We start from the raw sequence: 13,545 nt of genomic DNA on the forward strand, positions 1-13,545 counted from the left end.
TCAGGCCTCTCTCCTCTCTATTGCTGCCTCTCTCTCACTCGCACTCTCTCCCTCTCTTTCTATTCAAAAAGCCATTCGAGAACAGCTTGAATTAGTGACAGTTATTATTCAGACTAATGAGTAAAATCTCAAAGGCAACAAAAGTGGACTGTGACGTCGGCTATAAGAGCATTCATAAATCATTCATTCTTGGCAAGAAGGATTTAATAGGAAGAGGGTGACAAAATATCATTTCTGCAATTTGCAAGATTTTAATAATTGAACACAAAGGCAGGGACAAGAAAACAAAACAAAACAGCAGATATCTGTGGTGCTAGTGTAATGCATTTACAGGGAAATCTGTGAAATATCACGCAGCCTTCATTGTTTTCCCAGATCTGTACCATCAGAAAAGACAGATGGCCCTCTGCACCTTTGTTTATGGGTGCGTGCGTGCATGTGCATGTGTGTGTGTGGGTGTGTTTGAGTGTGTGTGTGTGCACGCATGCGCCTGCACGTCTCAGAGATGATGAAGAAGGTCAGGGTTATTGACAATATTGTTTTACATTCAAATGCTTTTTTTTTTTCAAATTCTAAGTGCAAATAACACCATGCCAAATATTTACTAAAAAAGCTAATTGTCTTCACTTATTGAATGATATCTGACCATTTCTATCAACTAAGATTCATTCATTATTCATACATTTTAGTATGCATGATGAGTTAATGCAAAAAAGGGTTACTTAATGTCTTTTGTGTGATGCAGAAAGAGGGGGAAACTGCACAGTGACAAACTATGACATTTGGTGGACACTTCTGTGAGTCATTGTAATCAAATTCAAGCAGTCACAGACATTAAGGCAGACATTAATTTTCTCAGTGAATTCCCAGCCAATGGGACGCAGTGACAGTTCAGCAGCGCGTGGCTTTGTGCTGTAATTAAAACTGAGACGTAATAACAGAGAAGAAATTAGGGGACCGAAAATCAGTTGACATAAATGGATCAGTCAAGCCAACTGAATAAAAAGGTAGCATCATAGAATAATGAAGATGATTCATCACAATACTTTGTAACCATTTGCTGACATTATTTAAATTCTTGACATTTGAATAATTTTCATATTAGCCATCAATAAAAATGACACTTCAAGTAAACATTGCAGATTAATGTTTGTCTTGTTTTAGCACAATTGTGTTCAGCATCTTGTGAAATGTTGCATAAAGTAGCAGAGATAAAACTTTGTAACTTGTAGGAATTGTGTCTACACAGCTTTGGATGCAGTATAATAAGTTGGCCAGATGGGGGCAGTACGACTAAAGATCAAAGTTTAAGTTGAGTCTCAAACGCTCTTCATTTTTGCTTAATCCTGCCTTCACTCTGCCATCAATTTCTACATGTGTTTTAACTGCAAAAGTTGAGGAATTGCTCTTTTTTTTTTTTTTTACATCTGTCATAACTTTACAACAGAAATGCACAAATTCATACTGTGAAACCCAATACTCAGGCATGATTATACAGCAATCTTTGAAAACCTTAAATTGCTACATAGATACAAAGCCAGGAAATCTGTGCAGTTATAGAACTCTCTGTGGTGTTAACCACCAACCGACAACCGCAAACAGCTTGAGTGTGTAGTGAAAACACTGTCAGTGAGAACAATAAACTAAAAACAAGTAGTTTGACATGATTAATTAGCAATTTAGGAAGTTTATCAGACAGAAAAAAGGTTTTTAAAAGGTTAATTTCTGTAAATACCAGCCCACTTAAAATGGTTTAAGTTAAAATGATGCACAATGTGCTTCTACACCTTCAAACTCTCTTTCCTAAAATCAGCAAATAACAGTTTGCACCTGAGCTGAGAGCACAACTGCAGGTTGTCAGACGTAATCTTGACATTACAGAAAACAATTTAAAATCGAAAGATCAAAGGTGAAAGGTCAAAATTATTCTGTCAGGGGTATTGGGTTCACTAAGGGGGACAACTGACCAAACCAGGGCCCCCCTCAATCAAAAAAAGAAAAAAGAAAAACTAGATTCAGATACACATTTATGTCTCGAAAACAATTACACATGGCTCCTTTGTGGTTAAAGAAATGCATGTTTAAAAACTAGAGACAGGGTGAATATTTAAGAGGGGGTAGGGTGGTGTGTTTGGCGTAGGTGCATGATTTGCAAGCTGTCAGATGACGGCCTTGCGGATGAAGAGCAGTAGGCCCCCATTCTCTGTCCGGTGCTCGGTGCTCCCCACCCCCTCACTCAAACGCCTCTCCATACCCCATGGGAGGAGGTCTGTTGCACTGTGGCCACACTAAATCAACATCGTCCTAATGAGGTGTCACACTTGACCCCCAGCAGCCTCAGACCCTCACATGGGTGTCAGAGCCACAATGAGCGACCCTCCATCTCCAGCGCCTGGCTGACACATTTTGATTCATGAGAGAGCCTGGGCCCTGTCAGGTCAAAATTACCCCTATCAAAATGCCACCATCAACACATTCATCAACCCCGCCGCTGAATCCGCCCTTTTTTCTTTCTCTTGAAAAAAACAATCCCTCTCCAAAAACCAACAACACGTCCTTGCTTGTGCTCTGCGTGCGTCCGTGCCCTCTGACTCCCTGAAAGCACATTTGCACACAATCACACCTCGAAACACATCACGCACAAACCGCGTGTTCTCACTGATTATCTCTTATTGCAGCTAGAAGTGACACGCCTGTCTATCATTGGTCGGGGTCCAGCCTTCTGCTCCTAATGGCTCTCTGAGTGATGAACTCAGTGTCCCCCAGGTGTTGGTGAGTCTGTCCTCTGACCTGCTGACCCAAAACATTCTAAATGTGAACAGGTCCTCACAGCTAATTACAAACCTGAGGACCAAATCTGTGTGGCCTGCCCCACTGAGTCAAAGCAGAGCGAGAGAGACACAGTGCTTACTCATAGCAGGAGGTGAGACACATTATCTTCACATTTGTTTGAAGTGCAAGTGATTCAACTGGCTCATCCTGACCAAGATAGCATGTGACAGGTTTCGATTGTGACCATACTGATGTGAATCCTGCCAAGAAAAACACATGGGGGGCTCTTCTTTAGCACTCCTCAAAAACAAGCATAAAACTATCAAGATGAGGATTGACTTCAGAGGGAACCTGCCCGCTCTTCTTCCCCTGGAGATCAGCTCCTTCATTGTGAATGCAGCTGAGACTTCCCAGGATCACCCCGGGACAAGACCATCTCCCGCCTAATCAACTCGGGCCCGGCAGGAGCAGATGCTCTTCTCGGTTCAAATGAGGAGGATCAATGTCAACCAATCCTCAGCCCGCTTTGTGGATCAATAATCAAAAGCCTTGTCACATCCTTCGTTACAGTTTGGTACAACCTTGTACTTCTCTTTACAAGGACAAGCTATAACATGGTGGCCCCTTGCTGAGAAGATCATTTACTGTCAGCTGACACTCTGCCCACTGAGGCAGCCATCTGCTCCAAAAACTTTCCCCTGGGAGATGAGGGCAGTCCAGTAAGACCACTACGCCCATCAACTGACTGGTCTAGTCTTCAGCCCCAGCAAATGTCCATGATCTCATCGTCATTATCATCCGAAATGAGGATGTGAGAACTGTCAGTATTTATTACTTCAGCTATCAGCTGTCTTCATGCATTTTTGCCACACTGTTTTAATCCATTATTCACACTTGAATGGGCATCCTTAAGGATCCAGTTTAAAATAACCACAGTCATGAAGATTATTGTGTCGGGTTTCATATCGCCAACATGAAACAGTGAGAAAAGGTACGTTTGCGTCGTAAGAGTGGCAACAAAGACAAAGCAACAACAATATTTACTGCTGAAAATACAATATGTCTCCACTGAAGCTCGTTATGTGAGGGTCATAAACTGGAGTTCATGTTAAGTGTTAATGAAAAGTAATAAAGCTGTAAGACGTTACGACCTGCTACCAATAATGTTAAAGTAGCAAAGCAAAGGTCCCTCGTGACTCATTAGTGTCCAGATCTAAGTAGGTGATGGTAATGACATGACAATTAAGCCAATATAACATTTATTACACTAACGACTGTTGTGTATGTGACATGCAGAAAGTGTAGATTCAGACATACCTTGCATGCTATGAGAGTTTTACAACTTTTTTAGACTTTAATGGTTGAACCTTGATGAAGTATTTGCTTACGTGTGCTTTGTGTGGGCATATGTCCGCTGCTGACTCATGTCCCAGCAAAAAGCACGCATGAAAACAGTTTCAAACAGTTTCCAACTCATACAGTTTTTCAACAAATGAATCTGTACATTTGACTGGTATACATGACTGTGGTTAGAGATCACAAACGTCTGCACGGAGGCCAAAAATATCTTCTTTTTTGTTGTTTTGCTGAGGTGAATTACCTGCATTGACATCAGTGCCTGTGGTGTGGCTGGCATCGTTGACAGTTTCAGCTCTTTAAGAAGCCTGCAACAAGTTCCTGTTCACTAGGCACTGCAGGATGCAAGACAAATCTACAAGCCATATAACACTGTTTGCAACGATCTTTATCTTCTGTGTTTGTAAAATACACTGGATATCACGATTTGCATGCATTACAACAAGTTATGATTTTGTAATTATTTTCTTTTGGATCTGTGTGTGGGATTATGCAACAGTACATTGAGTACATTATCGACTACAAGAGACAGATTTTAGGTTTTATTATTGCTCATGACAAATCACACCTGACAAAAGAGCATATCCCTCCATAGTGCCAAATTCACGCAATTAATTTTCAGTTTTATGTCTTCTGTTTCCTGGTCTTTCACACTCCTGCCACCAGCTGCCAGCAGCGCTTCAGCAATAATGATTTTCTTGCTTAATAATTCAACCATTGCATCGACCAGCCGTCACAAACCTGATCCAGCCGCAGGCCAACAGGCTTCTCCTGCCTTCTCTCAAAGCTGCTCATTAAGTTCTCATGTGGAGTCAACAGCAGATGAAACATGACTCCTCTTTGAGTATAAGCCGTGTGTTTACTAAATGCTCTGAGATGGGACGATAGCCTGCACCCGACTAGAAGCTTTAAGTTTATAGAAAGAGAAATCAGAAAGAGGATATTTTTGATATAAATAGGAAACACACTGAATGAAAAACTTTACTTATATGAACAAATAAAGGATGAAATAGTCCTGTTTAATTGTTTGCAAACCAGGAGGGCTGACTGCACTGTATGTCAGTCAAACCTTGTCTGTCTTGCTGAGCTCAACTCATTTCTGTGCCATCTCCATAATCTTTCATCGCCTCCACAGCGCAGCTTCAAAGGCTGTAAACAAGCTGATCAAACCTCAAGCATCCCTTGTTTTTTTTCACTTAAATGTGTTTTGCAATGATCAACTCGTAATGTTTCAAAGTTGTTGCACTGTTGTGAAATTGTTATAGACTAGCTTTTTTTTTTGCTACGTCACAGATTTAACATTAAAATTCATTCTAAAAATGGCATGTACACTAAGAAAGTAGTGGTGTATGCACAACAGCAACAGAGCTCCCTTGCCAACATGTTGATGCAGCATTTGTAAAGGGGCCTAAGCAGAGCAGGGCAAAATGTTGGGAGGTAAAAGACAGCAGAAACATCACATTAAAATAAGTGCCGTAACTTAAATATGACAGCAAAATGACAGAGGAACTTTTTGATCCTCACACTGGCATTTTTTGTGTGTGTACAAGCTGATACAGCTTCACTCTTTAACTCGCTGTATATATTTGTCATCATGTGGTATGGGCACAGAGGCGTTGCTCACATTTAACACATCCTGTGGGTTGTATGTAAGCGCAGGAGTCATCAGAAAGTGGGTTAAAATTGTGACATTTTTTAACAAAAGGGGAACAGTTAAAAGCCCCTGAGCACTTAGAATGACACAGAATGAAGGGCTGAGGCTGTGCAGTCCTTTGTGTTGAAGGAACTTTTGATTTAGTTAAACAGCTAAAACAAGAACCTTTCACACCCCAACAATGGACTCCTTTTCTGAAAGTTAGCACTCGACAAGCGAGGGGCAAATTGTACGTGTGTGCGCGGTGTGTGCGTGCGTGTGCATGTCTGTGTGTGTATACAAGTGCGCACGTGTGTGCATGTGCCCTATGTCTAACAATCACCCTGACGCATACCACCCTTTCTCTCCTCAAATAAAAACAGAGTAAAAAGGAAAAGAGAAATCATCCACTGTTGAAGTACTTTACGAGATCCTCCTCTCAACAGAAAAAGGACTAAGTATCCATGGGAATCTTAGCACGTTAGGGAGGCCTTTCTCCCTTCCTCTCATCCGCTCTCCCCCGCTGCACCCATGGACCAATGCAATTGTTTATTTTCTCCTATTGAGGCTGCTCCATTCACTGGCTCTCACATTTACTCTGCTCAATTGGAGTGAGACAGCACTTATTCGGGGAGAGGAATGTAGCGTTCCACTGACAGAGCAGCAAGAATGCAGAAGAAATAATTAAAACTTTTTAAAGGAAAAGGTACAGCTGAGCGTGAGGGAGAACGACGTCAAACCGAACAATGCTGACTGACAGGATTTTCTGCCGTGATGAGTATATCCACACATCACCTTGACACTACAAAGTGAAGGAGTGTTTGAATAACGCACAATGCTAGAAAGTGGAGCAGGGATCCTATAAGGAGGTCATTCATTGGCCGTGCTTTCTTTACTGAAACTCCCCGCAGAACAATGCAGCGTTCTCCAGCCTCTTGCAAGACGTGGCCTGTCCTCCAACCTCACTTCTCCCGGCTCATGCACAAGAACGGCGAGCTGTACGGCAGAGTTCATTTCTGCTGAGGTCTAGTCTGTCTTGAGGAGGTAGCTGTAATAGCAGTTTCCTTCTCTGTAACAATGACTGCCAAAGCCTTCTCTGTCCTGACAGTCTCTGTTATCTTTCACCAGGGTGAACCCTCTCACATAGAGGCAATGAGCCTCAGCAGAATCAAGTCATGCCATCCGGACTGACACTAGTACAGTATCTGGTAAAGATGAGCTGCTGATGTACAGTGTCGCACTCTGGAGCACTTGCTTCAGCTTGGTTTCCATGGTAGTGATGGGTATTTTTTACAGCATGTGCGAGGCAGTTGCTAAAGAAAAACAGCTTGTCCATCACGTTATTACTAACGTCATCTGCTGCTACACAGATTAAACTTTTTTTTTTTTTTTGCTTTCTCTGTCCTCTTCAGGTTTTTGCTACCTGGCAGCAGATTGGCAGCAAAGTCAGTTTTATTTAACATGACCTGAAATAAAAATTTGCCTCGAAGGGTTTTATAATCTGCACAATCTATGACTTCCTTTGTACTTAGACCATCAATTTGGGTAAGAAAAAAACAAAACTTCTGAGGGAAAGATTGGAAGAAAAGTCAGGAAAAGAAACAGGGGGGGTCTGCCAGGAAAGACATGCAGGAGATGATGTGTGTACAGATTAGACAAAAAATTAAAAAAAATTACCCTGTGGAGAACAGACAACTTCAGGAGGGGAAATAACCCCCGACTCATTGTGCACAACACAGAGCAGTATGCTACAATCATGCTTTCTCTGTACAATGATACACTATACACTACTGAGACCACCACAAAAAATCAGTGATGAAGTGTTAACAAAAGGTCACCAGCTCTCATGGAGTCAGTGACAAGTAAAAGTTAGTTAAGTTTCGTTTTTATATGTGAAAGCAAATATTGCTCTGCGTAATTTCTTCCTGTTTCTTCAACAAAATTATATGTTTTAATTCTGACCTGCCAAGGGACTGCAGATGAAGACTGACTTTAATGTAACTCTGGTACATCAAATGATATTATTCATTCTTAATATTGTGTGTGGTGCGGTATAAATGAAACCAAATCAACAAAAAACATGCACTTTCATCAGTACAACCCTGTCATGGTGCAGCTAAGAATGAATTATTGGGGCCAGAAATCACTTTCTCAACAAATGCTGCAGCTTCAAAACTAATCCAACATGATCCATTTTATCTGATACAAGGTGAGCAGAAACAGCACATTAAAGTATACACAATTTGTTGAAAATAAGTAAATACATAAGAATGAAATGAATGGATAGGCAGAGGAAATGTTAATGGTTGAGTAGTTGTAGATTGACTGTAATTCTGCTGGCTCCTTCCTGGCTTGAAGCAGAAGCATGTTTTCACTGCTTTCTCAGCAGATCAAACGCTTTTTTTTTTTGCAGATCAGTGTCATTTGCTCCAGAACCACAGACAGTCTGAATTCAGGCAGGAGGTCGTCACACAGAAAACACAAGTAAATCTTACCTGCCCCCTACTGGTCACACACATTTAATACACTAAGTTACTAGAAAGGTGGATAATTCATTGAAGGTAGAAATCTGTCTTCTTCTATATTTGTAATGCCCATGTGAGCACACATCTGTTGAGTAGCTACACACACACACACACACACACACACACAGTCCTGTTTCCATCACTTTTGGAGACATAACATAGACTTACGTTGATTTCTTGGAGAAATAACCACCACTTACCTTAAGCTAACCTCACTTTTACATTAAACCCAGTCTTCACAATGAAATGTAATGATTTACATAATGGGAACTTGGGTTTTGTCCCCATAAGGAAAGGGAGTCCCCACGACAACATGACATTGAAATGACAACATTTCGACATTTTGACAACATTGAAATAATGTACATATTAATGCATCAATAATTATTATTCAGTATCTTAATATACATTATTCTGCGCAGTGAATACTTGGAGTGAAGTTATGAACTTTTACTTAAGTAAAATAAAGGAAAAAGGGCTTTTACTTGTAACTGAATACTTCTACACTGCTTCTTTTACACACTTTTATGAATTAGTGTAAAAGATTGCATTGGCTCCAATCATTCAGCCTGCTGTGCCCATGTTGTCACAATGTGCTGTAATATCAGAGCTTCGGCTGACTCACTTAAATCTGATGTGAAAGGACACTGAGAGGAAGTTTTCAAAGACAGTCAAAGGAAGGCAGTGCTGCGGGGTGAGAGGAAGAGAGCTGAAATAGCATCTGTATTTTTCTCTGTGGTTTTCACATGTAATATCAAGAAGCTACCCAGCAGCTGCACTGCAGAGCCTCTCTGTGATCTCTCAGAATGGACACCTACGCTGATGATCAATCTTACGATTACTACAGTTACAGCGAGAACGTTACTGATGACGGATTATTTTCTTTTAATATCACAATGGATTGTCCCAGGTCCCATCTCCATGGCTCCAACATCTTCCTGCCCATACTGTATTACATCATCTTCTTCACAGGCTTTTTTGGCAACCTCTTTGTAATCTCAGTCGTGGGCATAAATGGTAGGAGAGGTGGGCGTCTGGTGGACACATTTGTCGTCAACCTGGCCCTGGCCGACCTCGTTTTTGTCCTCACACTGCCTCTGTGGGCCATCTCTGCCAGCCAGAACGGCTACTGGGACTTTGGGCGAACTGGGGACCTGCTGTGCAAGCTGAGCAGCTACATCATTGCTGTGAACCGCTTCTCCAACATCTTCTTCCTCACCTGCATGAGTGTTGATCGTTACCTGGCTGTGGTGAAACTGATGGATTCCAGGTACCTCAGGAGCAGTCGGTGCATTCGTGCCACCTGTGCTGCAGTGTGGTTGAGCTCCCTGGTGCTCGGCATCCCATCCCTGTTGTACAGAAGAGTGGAGCTGTTTGGTGATGGACTGTCCTGCGTGGAAGATAACAACTCATCTTTTTTTCTTGGCCTGAGCATGACCATGGCATTACTCACCTTTGTTTTACCTGTGTTGATCATCGTGCTCTGCTATGGCACCATTATCCTGCATCTCAACAAGCACTGCGTGGCTGCTGCAAATCCTCGAGCTGAAGCCCGTCGCAGACACTCCCTAAAGATGGTCCTCTCGATCATAGTGGCCTTTGTGGTGTCCTGGCTTCCCTTCAACATTTTCAAAGTCATCGTAATTGGCTCGCAGCTCTTGAATGTTGATCTGAGCTGTGAAGCTCAGTCGTGGCAAAGAAACGGGCTCATCATCTCATGCTGCCTGGCCTTCCTCAACAGCTGCGTGAATCCAGCCATTTATTTTTTCCTGGACCACCACTTCAGACGACGGGCAGAGATCCTGTACAAGACCTGCATGGGAAAGCCAAAGCCACTGCAGAGCCACAACTCTTCAGCTTCATTCACCAATGTTGGCACTTCAGAGAGCTTTGGAGCAACTGGTGGGAGAACTCAGGTTCAGATGTTTGATTAGGAGAAGAAGACACAAGGTAGTAAAATTATTGTCTGTTCCTCTTTAGGCTCTATCGGACAACTTGTCATTCTCATTTTCATAATGAGTGTCTTTTGCAAATTTTTCTGCAGAGATGTTTAGATATGACATAAAACCAGATACATGGCAAGAAAACATGGCAAGCGCTGTGGCCTGATTTTGTTCTGTTCCAGCTGGTACAATGATGGGGGGGGGGGTTTGTCATATATTCCCTTTTTCTAATATTCTGCAAGTATTAAACCTGCTGTTTGTACCTATCATTGTACGCCATATAGTACAGCGGTGATGTATGAGTATTCACTCATACCTTTTGTTTGTATAAAAATCCTCCACATTTTGCTCCATTACAGTACAATTGCATTAATTTACAGGTTTAAGCATAATTTTAAAATGTGTGCAGTAACTGATACGTTGCGTTTGTTTATGAATTGTTTGATATTTCAAAGGCAACGGTGTATGAATAATTTTACAAAATGTCATGAAATATATGTATGGCTGCATTTCAAAAATAAAATTTTGTATATTTGTAACTTAAAAGTATTGTTTTCAATTTTTTTTAAGTTGTGACTATTTTTTATGATGATGAGATGTTACCTTAGAAAATCAAAAAATAATTACAATAAAATTAATTTAAGACCAGACCTTAATGACTTGCACTAAAATAGGACTGCTCATCTGACTTTTGGCACGTTTCACCACACTGTGTATTGACAACTGATTTATTTATACTATAATATAAAGAAAGCTTTTCAATAATTCAAATTCAATAACTGAGTTATTGCAATCACACACTAAGAGCAAACAAAAAGGAAGTTTCAAGTGAGCTTTTCTGGAACAAAAAAGCATTCACCTACATTCATGACACATAAAAGCCCTGCTACACCCACATTTACTTCCATGTCAGACAGAGCCGCAGCTCCGTGCAGCCAAGACAATCATGTTTTTACTAAGAGATTCGTTTGTATTTGAGTCTTGAAATTAAAAAAAAGATTCAGGTAATTTAGTCAAGCTTCCAGATTTTGAAAAAGAATGTTAACTTTTATTCTAAAGATGTTGGCAGCATTATTAAACTTAATTTTGTCATCACCCCTGCATTCTAATTGCCGTACAGTTAGTTAGAAAGTTAGGATATAATTTTCTGTATGGCCGACTGTGAAGATAATTGTGATGTTTACAGTACTTGTAAATTTTAAAGCAACAATTCACATTTTTTACAAAAATGCCCAGTATTAACACAATTACATCCAGTGTTGGTTTGATAGAGCTACAATGCACCAAAACAGTATCAGCCCTAGGTATTTCAGTCAGGTATCCGCACTTAATTGTTTCTGCCTATGGATGTACTGATTAAATTGAATACACACTGCTTTGCAAAAGTAACAGATTCAACACATTCAAAGTAACAATGACAAAACATTTTTGCAAATTTCATGTCATTTTCAAGCCTGTACTTCCCCATGAATGTAGTGTGACTTGACCTCCATCTCAGGTTTGATCTCATCTTTTAAATTCACTACTGACAGTTTCATTTCATGCACACTGTGTGTGGTTTGACTGACATTGTTCAGTATCTTCTGGGCATCGCCCAAGGCACATAGGGCACATTAAGTAAATGAATACATCATGCAGAATCTTCCGGAAAACTGCACGGGAGGTGTGAAATATGAGGTAATTTCTGATTTCAAACTATCACACGTGAGCTTAGCAAAAGAAAACAAGTATGCAAAGAGGAGCATGAGAACGAGAGTCACACTTGCTGAAGACACTGGACTGCCAACCAAAAATCAACCAGGCGTTTGACTGCAACAGGAAACAACAGCTAATAGAGTGGAAGAGGGTAGAAATTTTCTCATGCTGTCAGACAGCGCTTCAAAACTTGAAAAGGGGGCCACCCAGATGAGGTTTACTTGAAAAATAAAAAAAAACATCAAACAAAAGCTCCCAGGTCTCAACTTACAGCAAGACAAACAACTGGCAACTCAGATCTCACAGGAGGACTACATGCAAAACATTTGTCTGCGTGCAAACTTCTTTACTGTCAGATAAGCAGTCACTCACATTTCACTGCTGAATGTAACATTCGAGAAATCAAAGGTATTCACATGAGTGTTATGGGGGGAAGTCAGGTATTTGAAAGTTCAAACGTTCATGTGTGCCCACTTGTTTTTCAGTCCCATGCTGTATGTGTCATTTATCAAGTGAGCAGACGACACCAGGTTAGGTGCCAGGCTGTAAGGAATTTCCCCTCTCCTGTCTGAAAAAAGCAGTTTCAGAGACACACTGAGCAGCTATTCTCACAACACTGCTCCAACGATCACAAATCACCCCGCAGGTCATGTAGGTGATGAGCATTATGCTGGTACGCTGACTGGCAACATGCTTCTTAAATGAATGCATGACGGGACACAGTTACAGAACATGATCTATTAGTAGAGAAATGAATAGCATTTTAAGTTGATTTCTATTTGCAGTGGTTCATATTAACAAAAAACACACACAGATGCTCAAAAACAGAAAACTGAAGGCTGTAAAGTTTGACGTTTCAGAAAACAGCCCTCCTCAGGATGAAGACACACTGATTTTTACAAGTTGAAATAAATGTCCCAGAGTTATGGATGTGTGGGTTTCCATTCTCTGATAGCAGGTCAAGTTTAAAGAAATCTGTTTCCACCTTTATTTTACATTCACAAGAGAATGCATCTTCACTTTTTTTGTCTTTATTGTGAAGTTGAACATGCTAATGGATTTCGCTTTTAACTTGACAACAGAGCAGTTCTCAAGCTTCACACACACACACACACACACACACACACCGATGGCAGGGGAAATGCGATGCCAGGCTGCTCGCTGGTTTAGTGAACAGGACACACTCAGTCGTGCGAGGAGCAGGTTCAAACCACCGGCCCTGACAGGAATGGACACCGGCTGCGTGTTTTCTAGCTGAATGGGGAAGAAAGCTGTCAGGAGATGGAGTGCGATAATGTTGATATGTATGGATTCATTTTTGCTTTGTTTTGTTTTGAACTGATTTATGCAACGGTTTGAATCTATGAGTTCAGAGATGTCCATGTGATAGTAATGTTATATGTCAGGCGGATTAAAACAAGTACTTAAAATTGTTAAGGTGGTTGCAAATGTTGCAAGTGCGTGTTGTTAATGGAGCTGGGTTTTAACACAGGCTTTATGTTGGATCAGCTTTATCAGTCCCTCATACAATGTTTGATTGAACATGCAGACTTTAGATAAAAGAACTGTAGACTTAAACTAAAGTCTTTCAAAAAATATAGTTGGATCCTTATTTGGTTAC

At 40.9% G+C, this 13,545-nt stretch overlaps 1 protein-coding gene across 1 annotated transcript; it reads left to right on the forward strand.

The window, feature by feature from the left end:
• Window positions 1-8,985: 8,985 nt before the first annotated feature.
• Window positions 8,986-10,759, forward strand: gpr25 (G protein-coupled receptor 25). Its single transcript, XM_041959532.1, has one exon. It carries the CDS (start codon window positions 9,093-9,095, stop codon window positions 10,218-10,220), a length of 1,128 nt encoding a protein of 375 aa, XP_041815466.1. The 5' UTR covers window positions 8,986-9,092; the 3' UTR covers window positions 10,221-10,759.
• The last annotated feature ends 2,786 nt before the right edge of the window (window positions 10,760-13,545 follow it).

The sequence above is a fragment of the Chelmon rostratus genome, chromosome 2 (genome assembly GCF_017976325.1).
Source record: "Chelmon rostratus isolate fCheRos1 chromosome 2, fCheRos1.pri, whole genome shotgun sequence".
Lineage (NCBI taxonomy): Eukaryota > Metazoa > Chordata > Actinopteri > Chaetodontiformes > Chaetodontidae > Chelmon > Chelmon rostratus.